The 18076-nt window shown below is 45.2% G+C and overlaps 1 protein-coding gene and 1 long non-coding RNA gene across 5 annotated transcripts in view; one reads left to right on the top strand and one right to left on the bottom strand.

Annotated features, from left to right (window-relative positions):
- LOC117158005 (LHFPL tetraspan subfamily member 6 protein) overlaps positions 1 to 15044 on the top strand; it is a 35972-nt gene extending 20928 nt beyond the window's left edge. Inside the window, exons 4-6 of one of the 3 annotated variants that reach the window (XR_013058662.1) lie at positions 3063 to 3161; positions 4152 to 4416; positions 5716 to 15044. Coding sequence is in view for 2 of the 3 variants with exons in the window: in XM_033336427.2 (XP_033192318.1) it covers positions 3063 to 3161; positions 4152 to 4285 (233 nt within the window). In the remaining variant the exon portion in view is untranslated. Of the gene's footprint in view, positions 1 to 3062; positions 3162 to 4151 lie in introns of all 3 variants that reach the window. The other 2 variants (XM_033336428.2, XM_033336427.2) reach the window with 2 other exon arrangements.
- LOC143302847 (uncharacterized) overlaps positions 1 to 18076 on the bottom strand; it is a 178506-nt gene that overhangs the window by 18944 nt on the left and 141486 nt on the right. Inside the window, exon 4 of one of the 2 annotated variants that reach the window (XR_013058664.1) lies at positions 16989 to 17160. The exons of the other annotated variant lie outside the window; for it this stretch is intronic. This is a non-coding gene — a long non-coding RNA (uncharacterized LOC143302847). Of the gene's footprint in view, positions 1 to 16988; positions 17161 to 18076 lie in introns of those variants that run through there. 2 annotated transcript variants of the gene reach the window in all.

Raw genomic sequence — 18076 nt, 5'->3', positions numbered from 1 at the left:
GGCGAACTCAGCTCGATATCCTTAGGCGAACGTAGCCTGTAATTAACATTAGCCAGACAATCATCTCGCGTTGGGTTCGTGATAACGCACGGCGTCTCGCGTCGTTTCTCGACAATGAGCTTTGTAACACGATTCGTAACAAGTTTCGTAATAAGTTCGACACAGGCTTGCAGAATAGCTTGCGTAATAGACTGCACAATAGGTTTTGTGCCAGCATCCCCGACGGACCCGCGCTCCGTGCTACTCCTTACGGGTAAATTGATTCGCGGATTTACGCTAGATTTTGTGGCGAGTTTTACCTCGGATACGCAGAGATGTCTATCTTTCAGTTTCACAAACTTTGAAGCTAGATGAATCGCGTTCAACGTTATAATAGATCTCATAATGCCTGGTAAGGTTTAAAATTCATACGCAGGCGTACCGTGTGCTACTACGGTTTATACAACTAAATTCGTGGTACAAGCCGTGTCCGGGAAATTCTATAGCTTAAAATACGATGAAAATCAAGAATAACGCAGTTGCGTCGGGAGCTTCATTTTCGTGAAAATCGTGCTTGGAAAGTCGTCGTGTAGGTACACGCTTATTCGTCTAATTGTCGGTTATGTATAGGAGTGGAAAGTTGGCAGCAAGTTTTTCCTGTTATATGACGAAATAAGTGGGAACGAGATTTTTTCGCTCGACGCCTCGTGTTTGAGAAGATTCGCTTTGAAAATTTGACGATTAATCGGGCTAATTCTTAACCGAACGCGTTTCAACTTCGTTCCGCGCATCTCGAGCGTATAGTTTCGATCGATGTACACCGTCAACGTTTCTAGATCGTCCAGCGATCCTTGCAGATTAATCACCAGTCGTAACAGCTATTCGATGAATGAAAAGAGAATGACAAGGCGAGAGAGATAGAACGACAGCACGTAGAAAAAAAAGTTAATAGAGGAACGTCTACTGTCTGCGAGGCAACGGGAAAACACAACGTTTCACCAGGAACATCTAGACAACGAACTGTCCACAAAGAAAACGGATATTACTCGAATATCATTCTTCTTTGAAACGTTGACACGTTTCATTTTCTCGTTGGTCGCGCAGCATGCGTCATGCGCCGTGCATCGTACGCTGCTCTCTCGTCTCGTTGCCTTTAAAACGCCTTTCCATCGCGTATCACCGACCTCGCTTGTTATTATTAACAAACTCGCGGAAAACCGTAATACGCACGAACAGTAATATTATTTATTAGCTCGCCGGCAGCCATATCATCCGATTTTAATCTCCATCGATTTCCAACGTTCTCTCGCTATCGAATTGTAAATTTCGGCCGCGTTGCTGCCTAAATTTGCAATTTTATCGTTCCTCTCGGGGAAAGGTTCGTCGATACCGAGGACGATTGGCCGGCCGTTCGAAATATCGCCAGCTTGGGCGTCTCGCTCGCGACGAAACGAGAACGCAACCACGGCGAGGTCAAAGGGCAGGGAACAGGGAAGGAAAGAGATTAAAAGGGAATCGCGTGGTTGACCGCGGATCGCAGGCTTTATTTACTCGAATCACGTAAACCGAAACGAGGCTCGAATTACCGGCTCGATTTCGCGGTAACAGAAAGCTGGGATGCTGAGGATACCTGAAATTCCAACCATCTACCAGTTGATGTACCCACCGAGTACGAAAAAGTACCGGGTTCAACTCTTGAGTAGATATCGGGTTGACAGTCTATTCGAGAATCGTGAAATTTATATTTGTTCGAATTGACGTTGCAAATGCGGTTTATTAATTTTTACCGCCGCTTTGAGACCTATTTTATCATCCTGAGCTTTCCAAACTTTGTTTCAAACTTTTCAATCGATACGATTACCCAGTTAACTTCGATACGGTCGTAATATTTCGTTATACGTAAACGCGGTTAATTATGACGAATAGAGTCACGATAGTTCGGTTTCATATGAAATTTTCTGGCCGAAATACGTTTCGTTAAAAAGAAATAATCGATGAATAAATACGCGGAGTGTTCCAGTGGTGAAAAGGCGAACCGAAAATACGTAGAAAATCTGTCGTGCGACGCTTCGTTCCGGAGAAAATTGAGTTGGAAAATTTGCCGCCGATATGAAAATATATGTACCTGGCTAGTTTCCGGTTAGTTAATGGACGAGTGTACAACCACTGTGGTGGTGAAAATATAAAATATAAGAAACGTACCGTGTCGGTCTGATTGTTTTTTCATGTAAATTGCGAATTTCACCTATTCGCCTATTAACAACAGAGCTACCATTTTACCGACACGATAATTAAAAGTTTCCCAAGATTTGATATATCGATGTTTCGATTATTTAAGAAACGATATGCGTAATTACGATAGAAATAATGCACGTCTATACTACATTAACCAACAATGGCTGTTTGCAGTACTAGTAATTGCAACGGTTTCAATTTAACAATTGTTTGTAAAACAATGTTAACTGTGTTTGAATTAGGAGAAAGAAAACAGAATTGTTACCGTCCACTCAAGCATGCCGTTATTCGATGACCTATAGCGACTACGAATTTTCACCTCGTGGAATGCTCGATTTATAGCGGCCGTCCAACGTTTTAAATATGTATAAATTTAATGATTTATTTAGCTGATCCGCTACTGCCATGTCTCTCACTCGGTTTCTGCTACCGCGAAACAATATTAATTTCCATCTATTAATCGTGGATTTTTGGTAAATGTAGAAACATCTGTGCGTTAAGGGGTCGAACCCAATAATACACTGTATCATACTACTTCGAATTCCTCTCATTCCTTCCTCTCCCAGACAAATGGCCTGTAATTAAGAGTTAAATTAAAATTGAAGATCCAGCGAATCCAGCGAAGCCTCGCACAGACACGTCGAGTAATTTAGTCGAGTGGCGAGTAATTCGGTAAATTAGTGTGCGGGCACCAAAATTTAGTGGAATATGCTTGCCTGATAGCTCGCTACTGATCGATCGAATCTGTAACTCCACCGAATTAATTTCCCACACTTTCCACACGCTAAATCGTTTAGTGGCAAGGGTTAACTTATTATCATGCATCTTGTACCATTTTCTCGTTACAGCAGTGATGATATGCGGCGGTCTGGTGATGTATCCTATAGGATGGGACAATCGGGAGGTACAGGAGTCCTGCGGGAAGAGCGCCAATGTATACAATCTCGGTGAGTAGCGACGTCAAACTTTTTTCCAAGGAATCGCACGCTGTTCGACTCGTCGTCGATCGACGTCGCCGATCTCGACCCGATTTCCAGCAACAAGCTCCATTGTTGAAAACGCGGCTGCGAACGTTAGAGCGGTGTCGTTAGGCGCGATTCTACCTGTAACGAGGTATAGAAAGAGCAACGTCACACTGCGCTACATCTCGGGATTATTACTCTTACGAATGTAACGAGATTCTTGGAAGTTTGCACATTTAGGTGGCGAGTCGGCGCGGCGCTGACCCGCAGCCATTCCTGGACCAGCTTACGTAAGCTGCCGCAGACTTATGGCGTCTGTAACCTCGCGAAACTACGAGCCACGTCTACAACGAGTAACTCTTGATTTTCTCTTGATTTAAGCTACCTGCGATCGACGCTCGCCGAGAAAATTTCCGCGCTGGTTAACTCGTCGATTGTACGCCGCTCGAAAAACCATCAGACTCGGCTTCTTCTTCTTTCGGACCAAGCAAATCGTTTCCCGCTTCAAATTCACTCCCTCTTGTTTAGGAGAACTTCGATTCTGGAAAAGGAGAAGAAATAGGGGACGATCGTTGCGATCGATCGGTCGACCGGATGAAATCATCCGGTCGACCGAGCAATTTCTCGGAGAGCATCGACTCTACGTTAAAGAGACCAGTTCGTAGCGAACAATTTCTGTTATTTTACGAACGTTACACCGACAAATTTCGTAGCCAATTGCTTTCCAAATTTTGCTCAGCCTCGTTCAAGCAAGCTTTGAATCTGTCCGAAAGAAGAAGCGGCGTACGACGTTCGTGTAGTGGATCGCAGCGCGCACGAAAATCGTACGCACGATGATCGATGGAATAATTTAGCAGAAATCGTGGATCCGATAACGACGAGATGCTGCGCGATATCGAGTCACAGATCGATATGACAGGTGAGAAGTTCGTGGTACACGCGATTCCGCTGACAGACGTATCGCATCTGTTTCAGGAAAGTGTTCCGTGTCATGGTCGAGCCACTTGCTGGTAGGCTCGGTGGCGCTATTAATGCTGTGCTTCGGGTTGAGCTTCTGCGCCGCACGACACAAGTCATCCAACCCACACACCGATCCTCTGCGCATTTGACAATCGAGATATTCCCAATCGATTCACGCCTATGCCTCACCGAAGACGACCACCCTCTCTTTCGTCACGGTCTGTTGATCGTGAACCGGACGAGCATCGAGAAACCACCACGAGCCTCTGCGTTCACCTGGGTACGCCACCACACGTCACACACCGCACACCACACGTCACACGTCACACGTCACACGCTTGTGCGCGACTGCGTCGATCTCGGCGTCTGTCTAAAGCTGGGATTTCTTATTAGCGTCGGACGCATTTACGCGTCTTTCGGTCGAACGCAACATTTACACGCACACAGATTTCCTATCGGTGTAAAATACTTGTATTATAATACAATGAAGAAGAGTATGACAGACAGAAGAGTAACGTACAGTAGAATTTCGTTTGTACGAACGAGTTAACGCTCAGCTTCACGTACGAGCCTCTCGCAAGCTAAACGATCGATCCTGTTATTAGGTATCTTTATTATTCGATTCTCAAGGAACAAGTAATTTTTGTGAATTCATTCGTTCGTTGTCAGAAGATAAATAATAGGATAAATTCTGGAGTAAATTTAAAAAGTAGCGTTTTTAAAGTCACACTCTGTTATTCGGTCGAATATAATTTTAATCGTACGCGTATTCTTACAACGACTGTACGCGATCATTTGTGTTGCAAACTAAATTCCCAATGTCGAAGAAGAAATAGTTGAACAGGATACCGAAACCACTGTTTCGCCACAATTCCCGAATATCAACTTGTATCGTTCGAACTAGTCAGACGAGGTGTCTTTTCTCAAACTTTATCGCTAGAATTGCTCGGTTACCCGAACTAACGTGTTCCCCTGTTGAGAAACGAGCTTCTACTGTGCTTCTAAATAATTTTCAACCGTTGCATTTGCATTAGAAACGATGGACGCTTATAGGAAATCCTATCTTAACGCGTCTCGCACTTTACTTACGAACGAATCGTTACGGAATTACCTTGAAACGACCACCGATCGTCTGGTCGATCGACAACGTTTTTTTATCGATGGTATTTCGCCTGCATCAAACTTCGTAAACGATGTGCACTTACCGATAAGTCGAAGCCATCGACACTGAGTTTCGTCAACGGTATACAAATCATCAACGCTAGCGTCGTCGTTAGTCAGCTCTCGAATAATACGACAGTGTCTTATTTTTGCTTCTTTCGTAACGCTTCGTCTCGTGATAATTTCTCCAACAAATTTTTTATCAGAGACTGCGTCGTTTGTAAGAAGAATATAGTCGACGATCTCGCGTCGGCGAATGCACACCGTTGACAAAATCCAAAGTCGACGAAAACACTGGTGACGATTTCAATCCGATTAACGCGTGCGTAGCATCGCTGAAGCTCAGTGTCGAGATATTCGTCAATGAAAAATTCGTGAATGATCTTTGGTCATCTAAAGGTAATTTTTATGTGTATAGCATAGCGTTTGCTCCACCGGACGGTGTTTTCGTTCCGTGTTAGACGGTTCGCCTCGACACCCTATCGATACCGCCCCCCTCCCACCGTTAAAAAAAGTTCCGCCGTAAAAAAAAAAGAAAAGAAGAAAAAACGTAGATGCGTGGAATGCAAGAAAATCGTCTACGGTATGTTTCAAGGAAGAGAAATTCCAGGAAGATTCATCGAGGAATAAAACTGGACGCGACTGAAGAAGCGAATGCAGCAGGCAGCGAGCCTAGTTTGCTAATCGATGCGAAGCTTCTGGCAGCGTTAGACCACGCGAGATTCTCGCGTATTTGAACGAATCGTTTCGCGTTACGATCCAGCCGTCGCGGCTAAATTAAATTACGCGCGCACGACCTGACTTTGCAGCGCTCCTCGGCGTCGCAGACAGCGATTAATTTCCATCAGGGAAGTCAAACCCTAGCTAGAATCAGTGACAACGCGGTCGCGTGAAACGACTTTGCTTTCTGGATCCGATGGCACGGCTGTTCCTCTCCTTCGGAAGAGACGAGTTAACTCGAATTGCCAATTCCACGTAATTTGGTTCCTTTACGTCGACGGTTAGTAGCGAGTTGTAGCGCAACTTTATACGAAACAGTTTTGTTTCGTAGGTTTTATACAAAAATAGGGAAATTATCGATCGGGCCATCGGAGCGTTGCTCTCTCGCGCAGGAGACCATAGACGATAGACAATTTTCGTCCTACCACGACGCTTTAATTGGAAATTCTCTGTCTTTTTACGTGTCGTTTACTACGATACCCGTTGCATCTACGCGCGATGAAAGGTCGCTGATCCGTATCGGAGTTTAGCCAGGCTCCGACGAAAAAGGGGTCGTTCCGGGTAGCAAGAATACTTTAGACAGGTAACGCGAACTCTAGACACCTGTTCGTTGTCGAAAACAAACTCCTCTCGCCTATGTTCTTTATGACCAGCATTTGATATTTGGTATTCGAGCGCTACCAGCTCGGAGTTTGCTTCAGGGAGTTCCGTATCCACCTCTGTATCCAGCTTTCGATTGTTTCTCTAGCGAATTCACTGTTCTCGGAGCTGGATAAGGCTACAGTCACGCTGCGTTGCCTTTTTCACTCCGCCTTTGTTCGCGAGTTCGCCATTCGAAAGACTAAACTTTCCACGTTTAATCCTCGTTGTTTCGAGCGATCGCGGTAAGTAAATTTGGTCGAGCGATGGCGCGTTTCGCCGTCACCGATTATCGGTGAGGAGCATATGGGAAAATTGGAAAAATCGAACGACGGCTGATACGTCGACGATACTCGAACCGCGCTCGAAATTCTATGCCGGAGCTCGTTAGCTGTGCGCCAACAAAAGGGTTAGGTGGCTCGATTCAGCCGGTCCAGTGAAAAGAACGAATCACGACGCGCCATCGACCTCTTTCCTAATTTGCATGGAAGGCGCCCGTCGAATTGCGGTTCGCCGCAATTAAAATTATGCGACCGAAAAGGAAAAAAGGCGGGAAGAGGGGAGAGAGAAGAAACGACGGGAACCAGGGGGAGGACAGCTGTTGGGAGTTTGATTTTCCTGGCGGATTTTCGAGCAGGTACCCTCGAACGCGGCGTTTCACGAAGCCGGCTCGCATTGTGTGGATTAAATCCGCGATGCTCGAAGAGGCGTGGGGGCCGGCTCGTTCTGGTTCCACGCATCGTCGGTTTCTCGCGGTCGCGCTCTCGCGTAAGCTTCGTCCGTGGTCGATCCGGGACCACGGAACATTGGATTCGTCGCGGTTCGGCGAGCCGAACGCGTGGCCAAATCAACGCTCAGTTTCCAAATCTTTGAATTTCACGGACGTTTTGACTTTTCCGTGCACACGAAACTCGTACAAAACCGTACGACAGGGCTAAAACGTATATTATGCGTTGGTCCTTGCAAAACAGTGGAGGCCACGAGAAAGGGAAAAGTGACGTAAAGAGAGCGGAAAAAGAGAACTCGATGGGAGGTCACGTGTTACGCGATTTTCCGGCCGCGGCAAAAACAACGGCGCCTTTGAAAAATGTCATAAAATCGCTAAAAGCCACGGTCTCTGTTTCTGTCCGCTTTTTCACCTCCCCTGGTCGTCTCTCGCCCCATCCGCGCCTTGTTTCTTTCTCTCTGTTCCGCTTTGTGCGAAACGAGACACGAAATTTTCGAGTGCACCGCTAGACGGAAAACGTAACTGTAAAACCGTGACTCGCTCGTCCGTGCTTTTTCCTACCATTCCTTAGCCTCGTTAACGACAGGCGTGGACTAATTGCAAAGCGGACTACCACCGCGCCCACAAGCGCGCCCGCGAGCTCGGCAACGCGCAACTTTTCCAGAAACTACCGTTTTATTCGAAACGTCGTGAATTTTATAATTGAAAATACGCCCTGCAACTTCGAAACCGGTTACAATTCGTATCTATGTTTCTTAAGATCTTCTTACCTGTTTTCATAAGAGCTCTCGAAATTCAACCGCAACTTTTTGGAATACCCTGTATACTCGCGCGACGTTCTTTTCACGACGAATCCACAGAGACTACCGTCTTCTTATTAAAATAACATCGAGAAGATTGTATTCGCAAGAAACGGTCGTGGAAGCGCGCAAACTTGCCACGGAGTGTTTCGAACGCGAATCTGTATTTCCTTAGCGTATCGCGGAAAGTATATGAAACTCGGCGGAGCGGTTTAAACGAACGGTAATTTAAATGGTAATCGAGGCAGACGGTATCGCGCGGCCATTCTAACCTAAATTTAAAACGTCAAAACTTGCGCGCTTCTCGTTCCTATCGTCGGAGGAATCAATTGCGGTGTTTCCTCGTCGCGTTAACGCGAAAGTTGTTCGCGCGGAAACAGCGAAGAAGAGGGACCGCCGACGAAAGATTTACCGCGCGAGGAACCGGTGTAAAAGAAAAGTGACAAAGTGAAACAATCGAACGAGGTACACGTGGCGTTAGCCCGCCTCGAGTTTTTCTCTTTTCGCTCCTTGTCCTCGACTTTGCGCTTTCTTCGTCCTCCAGCCGTTCGACCAACATACGTCGTAACGTGTCCTCGGCATTACGCCGTTACACCCCGTGGAAATTATTACGCTCGATTTCCCATTTTTAACGTCCCTTTCGCCGCCCTCTTTCGGTTCACCCTTCCCCGCCATTTTCTCGAGGACAGTTTCTTTCGGTGGGCTGAACACGGTTGCCTCTTCGCCAGGAACAAGGAGGACCGCTGAGCGATCGATCGACATGTTCGGTTCGAGCTGTCCGAATCAGGGCCCAGGATCCAGGCAAACTTCCCTTCTAAATCCAGACTTGTCCACGAGGCTGTGTCTCTCGCACGATTTCCTCTTCTTGCTATCTTTCTTCTCACCATCCCCTTTTTGCCTCTTATCGACTTTCGGCATTCTCGCACAGAATCGTTTCTCTTTGCTCCGCGAACGAATCACCGAAGAACACCTCGCACAGTGCTTAGTCGCGAGCTAGGGACACGAAAGCGGCGAGAGGCAGAGAGTCTGTTCTCCTGACCGATCGAGCTATCGTGACACGAGAAACGAGGGTCGAAAGGTTAGATGTTCTACGGATAAGCGTCGAACGTGTGAGTGTTTAACGCGTTGACCGCCACGTCAACGTGCACGTCCATGACCCAAATTTTCCTCGGTTACTACATTTTTTAGAACGATGAAGTAAGATGCTGCGTTATGCGCGCACAGGTAGACCGTGGATTTTTATACATTTTTCGAAGATTTAATTTCGCGCAAACGCACACGGTACATATAGCGCGTATAATATAGGAAAACATGCGAAATAGCGAAAGTACGATACTCTTTGCAATTTATAATTACAAATGTTACAAAACAGTTTATCGGTCCATTTTTTAAAATACATTCGCAGGAACATTCGCGGTCTGTTTGCAACAGTCTACGTATTTAATTTCTCCGTGTACGTGCTTGATGGAACGACGATCTGTCGGAACACGAATTCGCTCTAACCGTAAGCATCGGACGTAAACGTGTGACGCCCGTAGGAAATCTCGCCCGAAGAGTCCGATCGATCAGCGTATCGATCGGCGACTAAAGTTCAGCCATCGTTCGGATCTCTGCGAGCGTGCAACGGAAAAAGGAGCCGCGGCTGCTAGCGAAAAGGTACGAGTTTGCGTTTATATAAAGCCACCGCATCGGGCGGAGTTCCATTAAGAGAGAAACGAGCGCGACTTTCGTTCCAGTCCGATGCACAGGGTCGACGTCGGTGTGTGCCGACGTACCTATTGACTTTTCCATCGAACGATCTCCGGTAGCGGCTACGTGAATAAACCAAAAGCGCGAGACGAGGAAACAGAGAAGATTACCGTTACTATTCGCGACGTGTATGCCACGACGTGCATTGGAACGCGGGATACACGGGGAAAAACGAGAGTAGCCAAAGCCCGGATATCCCGCGGCGAGTTATCGATGCAAGTCGGATGAAACAAAAGTTGGGCGACTCGTTCGCTTAAGAGTTTACGCCTCGAGGATGCCGCGATACGTCGCGGCTTACCGATCCTCGATCCTTGTTCGTACGCTCGCGATCGAATTTTCCCTTCGATTTCCAACGATCCGCGACCTGTTGCGAGAACGCAAGCTTGTGTTTCTCCTTGTTCCACGTTTCTCGATCCACATTGCTTGTCCTCTATTCAGGCAGACTGAAACGCAAGTGGAATTATTCGAAGAAACGTTAATTTTGTCGTGTTTTGTACTTTGTTGCGCTCTGGTCTCCTTCAGGGAAAAAACATTAATTAAAACGTTGACTGCGACAGTGGCTATCGAGGTTCCACGTTTTATCAAATTTTCTCGAACGATCAAGCTATGATAAACTTCTGGACTTTTAGACAGCATTGTCAGAAAAAACGGATAACAGAACGGATAACAGTAACGGATAACAGAAAGTTGTCTCACCCTATGGATTTTAGTAACATTGTATTAGAAATTGTTTATAGCGGCGGTAGCAGTCATATTAAATTTATTCGTTGCTCTTACTAAATCCATAGGTCCGCTGCCTAAAATTACAGCGTCTTCTCGTGTTTCTTATTTCGTGAACTTCCTTCTGTCTGTCATTATATTCGCGCCGCAGTCAACGTGTTGATACTACGTACGGGGTTTGAACAAAATAATTGAAACACCCCTTATACGTCATATATATATGTCGACCTCTCATTGCGGTTAGGGGCGTGTAACGAATCTTCATTTGGATCATCCATTGTCCTCATACGATATGGATGATATTTACTGGTACAAATATAATTAGTGGCGATTAGATACTCGAGATGTTAATAACAATGATCTTAAGTTCAATAACGAATCCACGGTCAACGGGACAGCAAATGCGTTTTCTTCCAAAGGCTAAGTCGAACTGAATTTACTTGTCCACAATTCAAGTGTCACTCAACTTACTTGTTCACAGTACAAATAGAACTCAACTAACTCTGTCAGTCCAAGTGGAACTGCACTTAAACGCTGTGTACCTATTTGTATCTCTCGGATCAACTATATCTTTAAAAAGAACTATACAACTACTCCATATCTCTGTTTGGCAAAAACGTCCATCCCGTGACCGTGGCTACGTTCAGCGACCAGTTGTGTCACTTCGAGTCCAAGCCTATTGTCATAATTTTCGGGCAAACATAATCAGATTAAATTATAAACAACTACTTCTAAGTTTTGTTATCTATGTACAGCTATTTTAAAAAGTCTAGACTAAAGTATTGGGGATCTTCCTAAAAATTCCAAAAGAAAGGCCCCGATGTCCTTTCATCTCCGACATATACAGGGTGGTTGGTAACTGGTGCTACAATCGAAAAGGGAGGTGAAAAATTTTTTTTTTCAATTTTTCCATCGAGACAACGATCTACAGTGAGATCCGTCATAACGAGACGTGATAAAGTGCACGCGTACCGAGCGAAAACTCAAAGTCGATTTTCTCGAAAACAAAGCCTCAAACGAAAAATTTTTATTCTATATTTTCGACTTCACCCCCTTTCCGCTTGTACCACCGGTTACCAACCACCTTGTATAATACAAGATATAAGAGGTGTTTCTATTATTCCGTGCAATCCCTGTAAAACGTTACCAAACGATATTTTCACAATCACCGATAACGCAAAGAAATTTCCATGAAATATAAAACAGAATCGAACGTCGATAAATGGAATCTGAAGGGAAGAGCTGAAATCTTCTTTCCCTGCGTACTCGAGGTTCAAAGCAGCGGTTTAAGTCGCGTTTCCTTCCTATCGCACGACACGGAACTTCCAACGAGGGAACGAAACGCGGCCCAAAAAGGCTTGCGATAATCGGAATTCCTGAGGGGTATTTTGCGACCTCGTTTTTCCGCGCGGTGCCGCGCGTAGCACGCGCGAAGTACGAACCAGACGCAAGTGGAACCATCCTCATCGGGATATACGTATATCGCGTGCCAACTAAACGCAATTTCGGAATAGTTTCCCTCGGCGCGCGGATTAAATTTTCCTTTGTTCGCGTTATGGAGTCGGGCCGCGTTCGTCTCGTCTCGTCTCGCCTCGCTTCGCCTCCCATTGCCGCGTTTCTCGGCCAAGCCGACTGTTCGCCGTGCTTTCACCCATACCAGCAATTAGATCGACTACCCTAGGCGTGTACTTTAACTTTGCGGCCTTTCGGAAACGCGCGCGAAGCATCGCTGCTATTTTCTACGCGCCGAAACATTTCCTCCAAACAGATAATTCTGACGCAGAAAGATGGAACTGTTGGAAGAGTTTAAGAGCGAGATTTTGAAGAAATTTGAAGGTATCGTTGGTATAAACCGGGAATATTTACGCAGGCCGAAATATGCAAATGTGGGTGGAAAATATGCAAAGTATGTTGGCGATATATGTTGGCTGTACTTTTTATATATTAAATGTCATCTGAATGATGGGATATTTAGCAAGATATTCGGCAATACTCTGCTCAAATTTCCGCTCGTTAAGCGACCATGTTTCCTCGTAAAATATATTACCCGGTGATTTTTTGAAATATTCGTTTTTAGCAGAATTTGAGAAAACTCGTGGCGCGTTGGCTTCTCGTACGATTCGCGTCGCGGGTAATGACGCGATGAGTTTAATTAAACCAAACTATTCCGTAATAATTCGAAACATAAACCATGTCCTACGCTTAGCCAACCACTCAAAATCGCAACTGTACGACGTGGTCTATATTTGACATTAGAGCTTCGAATCGAGTCGTGAAGCACAGTCGGACACGTAATGTTACGATTGTCGTAGATTCGTTGAAGGATACGGAATGATCGTTGGAAACTAGAAAGTCACTAAACCAGGAGGACACGAATTAAAACGATATATACGAATACGTATATTTTTGTGTATTTTCCTGAAATAATCCAGATCAGAACGGGATATATCATCAACTACGCTACGAACTTTTCCAACAGCTTGATAACTCCACGTCAAAGCAACACTCGTCGCGTTCGATTTTCGCCCAATGTACTTCGACAATTCGTGAATCCGCTGGATAAGAGGTTACGCGTAATCGTCGATGTGCCTGAAAGCGCTTTAACGATTCGTGAAATAATTAAAGCGAATCCTCTGGCTCTGGATTCGTCGGTTCGGACGAGAGGCAGCAGCAAGAGTCGAAGACGAAACGATGTTCAATTAGTTGGGTCGGGGGTGGATCGAAGTAGAAAAGCGAGTTCCTAGCGATTGCGTAACTTGCAAAGCTCTGCTGGATGTAAAAGGACAAGGTAGGAAAGAACAGCAGGGTCATTGGCTCTAGCTTCGGTTGGCAGCAACGCGAAATCACGATCGACTCTGTTCAAAGCACAATCGTTTTCGCAAACTCGTGCCTCCCTTTGATGAGCCGAGTAAACGGTAACTCGATCGCGACGGATTTGTAACCGTTCCCCAGACCCCTTGCTGCTTATTTGCATGCAAATTGCCAGCCTTTCACAGACACGATAAAAAGACAGAGGGAAAAAGGCGAAGAAAATAGCATCGCAAGCGCCTGCGAAAGCAAGCAGCGTGTCCTCGCGTGGTACGAAAATGCAGGATGATCTTCTTGCTGGTTAACTCTCGTCGAGTTACTCGAAAGAAGAACGATAGCGACGGTAGAATGCTAATTTCTCTTCTATTAACTTCCATTAATTGACCCTTAACGATGGATAGTTTGTTTCACGGTTTTCACGAAGACGACGGAAAATTGGCTAAACCACAGCCATCGTAAACAGATAGAAACGAAGATGAAATAATTTATACACCGCCGGCCACAAGTATTCCAATACCTACGCGTTACATTTTACTTTCCCTAGCGTTTTACGCTACAAGACGCGCGTAATACCGCGATCTAATGACAAATTACTTTGAAAATTGAAACGGTGGAAAGCGTACAATTTGCATTAAATATCAGCTGCTGTGTTAACACGCACGTGTCAACTTCACGGCTGTCCTGTGCGTAAGTACTAGCTTATGGTGGGCAATTTATGTTTGCAAATGCAACGGCGGAATCTTTTGATCGTTAGGGTTTAATGGCACGAAAATCCAGCACAGATTCGATCTCAACCCGATTGCCTGTATTTTTCCAACCGTCGATGTCCTCCTATCTTGGATGCTGTGTCGAAAGCGAAAATTTGTAACACTCGAGAAAAACACGATCAGGTAGAAGACGAGTCAAAGAACGCGGCAGGTGTAAGCAATAAGAGAATCACCTTGTGTCTCTTGCATATTCAGCCATTCGAACAAACTCGACTTGACAAACTCGAGAGGAAGAACGTCCCACGATCAATCGAGGAAACCGTGGAGAAAAAGTGTACGTGTAAATAACGATAACGCGACCGCGTTGCTCAGACGCAGATATAAATTCCATTTGATGTGCCGTCGACCGAGGAAAACGAAGACCAGGCATCATCGACGCGTGAAACATAGCGATATTTTTTCGGGAAAAGTCAAACGTTCCGACGTGAAAACGTTCTTTAATCGACCGCACCCTTTCCACTTGCTCCTGGCGCGCTGCACGGTCTACGTTCGACGTTTTCACGAGTTTTATCGTAGCTCGCAAATGCGTTTGAACGACGAAAATATTCGGAGATTCGTAGAATCATAATACGCGGAAGTTGAAAGTTGTGGCCTGCGTAACTGTACGACGAGGCGCTAGTAATCGTCATCACCCTGTATTCCAAGGGGGTGAAAATTCATCTTCTTTGACGACAGCCCGTCGAAATCTTCGCGAATGCGAATCGCGTAGCACTTTACTTATTGTACATACTATACATATGCATATAGTACGTGAATATTCGATATGGCGTAAATGTTACGTATTATTATATTTTATAATAAAACTGGAATAAACGAACGTCTGTTTGTGTTTTCTTTGCCCCTATGAAGTGCGTCTTCCTTCAAAAGTCTTACATACACAACGGAACTACGACGAATACGAAAATATACGAAGAAATATTTATCCGCGGTTTAATATTCCTGTTGGGAATTTTGGATCTTAATTGCCGAAATAATGTTATAGGAATACTAAATTTACTCTTGGAGTTAATATTAGAATAGTTATATATTTATTTTATGGACGATTTCTAAGATATTCATCGATACACATTTGCACGCGTCTCAGCACCTCCTTCCCTACCCGACTGTTAACCGACTGAACAGTTTACATTCCTTTGTTTTCGAGACGCCGCGCACACACGTACTTCCGCACACTGATATTCACATACGTGTATCACTACTACGCAGCTAATCTAGTCTAGCGCATAAAATTATACATATCTCAATAATTCCATACGCTGACGAAGATATACGACGCTGAAATATATACAGGGTGGTTGGTAACTGGTGGTACAAGCGGAAAGGGGGTGATTCTACGCGAAAAAAGAAGTCGTAGATACACAATAAAAATTTTTCGTTTGAGGCTTTGTTTTCGAGAAAATCGACTTTGAATTTTCGCTCGGTACGCGTGCACTTTATCGCGTCTCGTTATAACGGATCTCACTGTAGATCGTTGTCTCGATGGAAGAATTTAAAAAAGAAAAAAAAAATTTTATTCTATATTTTCGACTTCTTTTTTTCGCGTAGAATCACCCCCTTCCCGCTTGTACCACCAGTTACCAACCAGCCTGTATATCGACAATTTTATTGAAAGAATACAGACAATTTCTAAGTCACGCTTACCTTAAACGTAGACGAGTGAAGACTTATCACAGGTATTATCAAGGAATTATGGCAGAGCGTGTCGATGATTTCAACCGTTTTCGTCCGAAGGAAAATGTGTTTTTAATTCTTAAGCAAAGCCGCGTAACCAGGAGTGCGGGTCAAACAATATACGGGTATCGGTGTAGTAAAAATTGCAGAAATCGAAGGTACGAACAGATTTAACGCGCGAGAAAATCCTATTCTTCCAATATAGTTCTAAGGTCTAAACCCTAAATAACGATTTTTTTGAAATCGTCGCTTAATTTCGAATACGTGGAACGATTGAGCCTCGGTGAAGCGAGCCAGTATCGTTAATTGCCGAGAAATGAATTAATTAGCGGCAAGGTCGGCCCGGCGCCTTGGCCCAAGTCAACGGCTTCTGACCGCAACGAACGAGAACGCGGTGAAGCGCGTTCGACACGAATCGAACGGGATCGAGACGCTGTTAATTCGCGACAATGCGTCGTTCGCGTTCGAAACAAAAGGTATTCGATTCGAAACCGGGAGAAATTAATTGGCTGCCGCGTCGTCACACCGATAGCCAGGGTCCAGTTAACGCGAGTTTCCACGAAAACCAGTACTTTTTCCATTTGTCGGAGCCATTGTCTTCGAAATTCGCCGAGAAGAGTTTCCCATTGATCGGCTCGGATCGAGAGCAACTATTATTTCGTTGAATCGCGGTCATCGCCCCCTCTTTTCTCTCCTCTTCCTCCTTTTCTCTCTCTATTTTTCCTTTTTTCTTTTTTTTTTCATTCTCGATGCGCGTTTAATTGGAATCCGTCCTCGACGCGTTGCATTCAATGGACGGCGCAAACATGGTGGACAAACGAACGCGTTTTTTCGCGCGAGAACCAACTTTGCAATCGGTAATCCGAACGTGCGATCCGATTTTTCGGCAGCGGCGTTAAATCTGACCGTGGTCGTCGAACAAAAACGATCGCAAGAATAGCGGCCGATCGGTACGCGTTTAACGCGGCTTTCGAGAGCCGCGTGGGGACCCGGTTGTTCCAGACGGATAGAAAAAGAGAATGGAAGAGAGAAACGGGATTTCCAACTCGAGATTCTTCTTCGAGTTACCTCCGAATGGACTCTCCACGGTTTCCACAGGGGGAAGCTCCTTGGCCGCTCTTCTTCGCTCCCTTTGTGAATACTCGAACACTTGGAAAGTATCCTCGAAGGGGAAGCCTTTGTCCTACTCCATTCGCGAGCGTATTTACGATCCTCCTTGTCGACGATTTCTTCTCCCGCGACGATTTTCGTCTCGTATATCCCTGCCAACCGATTTTACCTATATTTTTACATTATGCGTGTCCTGTTCTCTGTTTCGTTTCGTTTGCGCGAAAATTTATGCAATTTCACGCGTACGCCACGAGAAAACACGGATAAACGCGAACGCTGGGAAATCTGTTTTATTAATCGCGATGTAAATCATCCCGTCCGGTTTCCACCGTATATTTCGACCTTTAGTAGACGCGGGACGTTTCTCGGTTGGCTGGAAAAGAATGGCGACTGTATTTCGTCATTTCCAGTCGTCGATACGATACGCGTTGTCCCGTTATTCACAATCGACACCGTAAGTATCTTCGTCCGATCATACTCGACAAAAACAAGCGTCGCGCAGATCGTTAAAAATACAGCTAGCGAAGGACGTGTCGGAGCAAGAAGTGTTCTCCGTCCGCTCCACCTTCGACGCTCGCGAAACCTCCTCTTTCGCTGCCTAGAAGCGAGCAAAATTTGTGCATCTTATCTACAAGCAATTTGCAAATGAAACATTCCGGCTACGAGTTTTTTCCTTCTCGTCGCGTGTCAAGCTACCAGCGTTGATGCTTCGAAATGCAACTTTGTACTGCGATGGAACCGTTCGTATACAAAGTAAATCTATTTCGAACAGTTCGGACAATTGCTAAGAATTGCCAGATTTCACAAGCACACTAATGCGATGTTCCGACGATTTTTCCTTCGAAACGTACCGTACAATTAAACGTTATTCGTCTGCAGAAATTGTTTACCTTCAAGCCTGGAACAAAGCCTGGTATTTTCATAGAATAAGCAACGCGATATTTCCACGAGTGTTGCACAAAGCAACGAAAGATAGTGCCGTGTCGGAATATTAATGCGAGCAGTTGTACGTTTACGACGCCATAACCAATCAAACTCACATTCTGCCACTAACCACCTTCTCATCTT

Source organism: Bombus vancouverensis, chromosome 6 (assembly GCF_051014615.1).
Source record: "Bombus vancouverensis nearcticus chromosome 6, iyBomVanc1_principal, whole genome shotgun sequence".
NCBI lineage: Eukaryota > Metazoa > Arthropoda > Insecta > Hymenoptera > Apidae > Bombus > Bombus vancouverensis.
The sequence above is the reverse complement of the archived record's forward strand: the minus strand, read 5'-3'. Positions and strand labels throughout refer to the sequence as shown.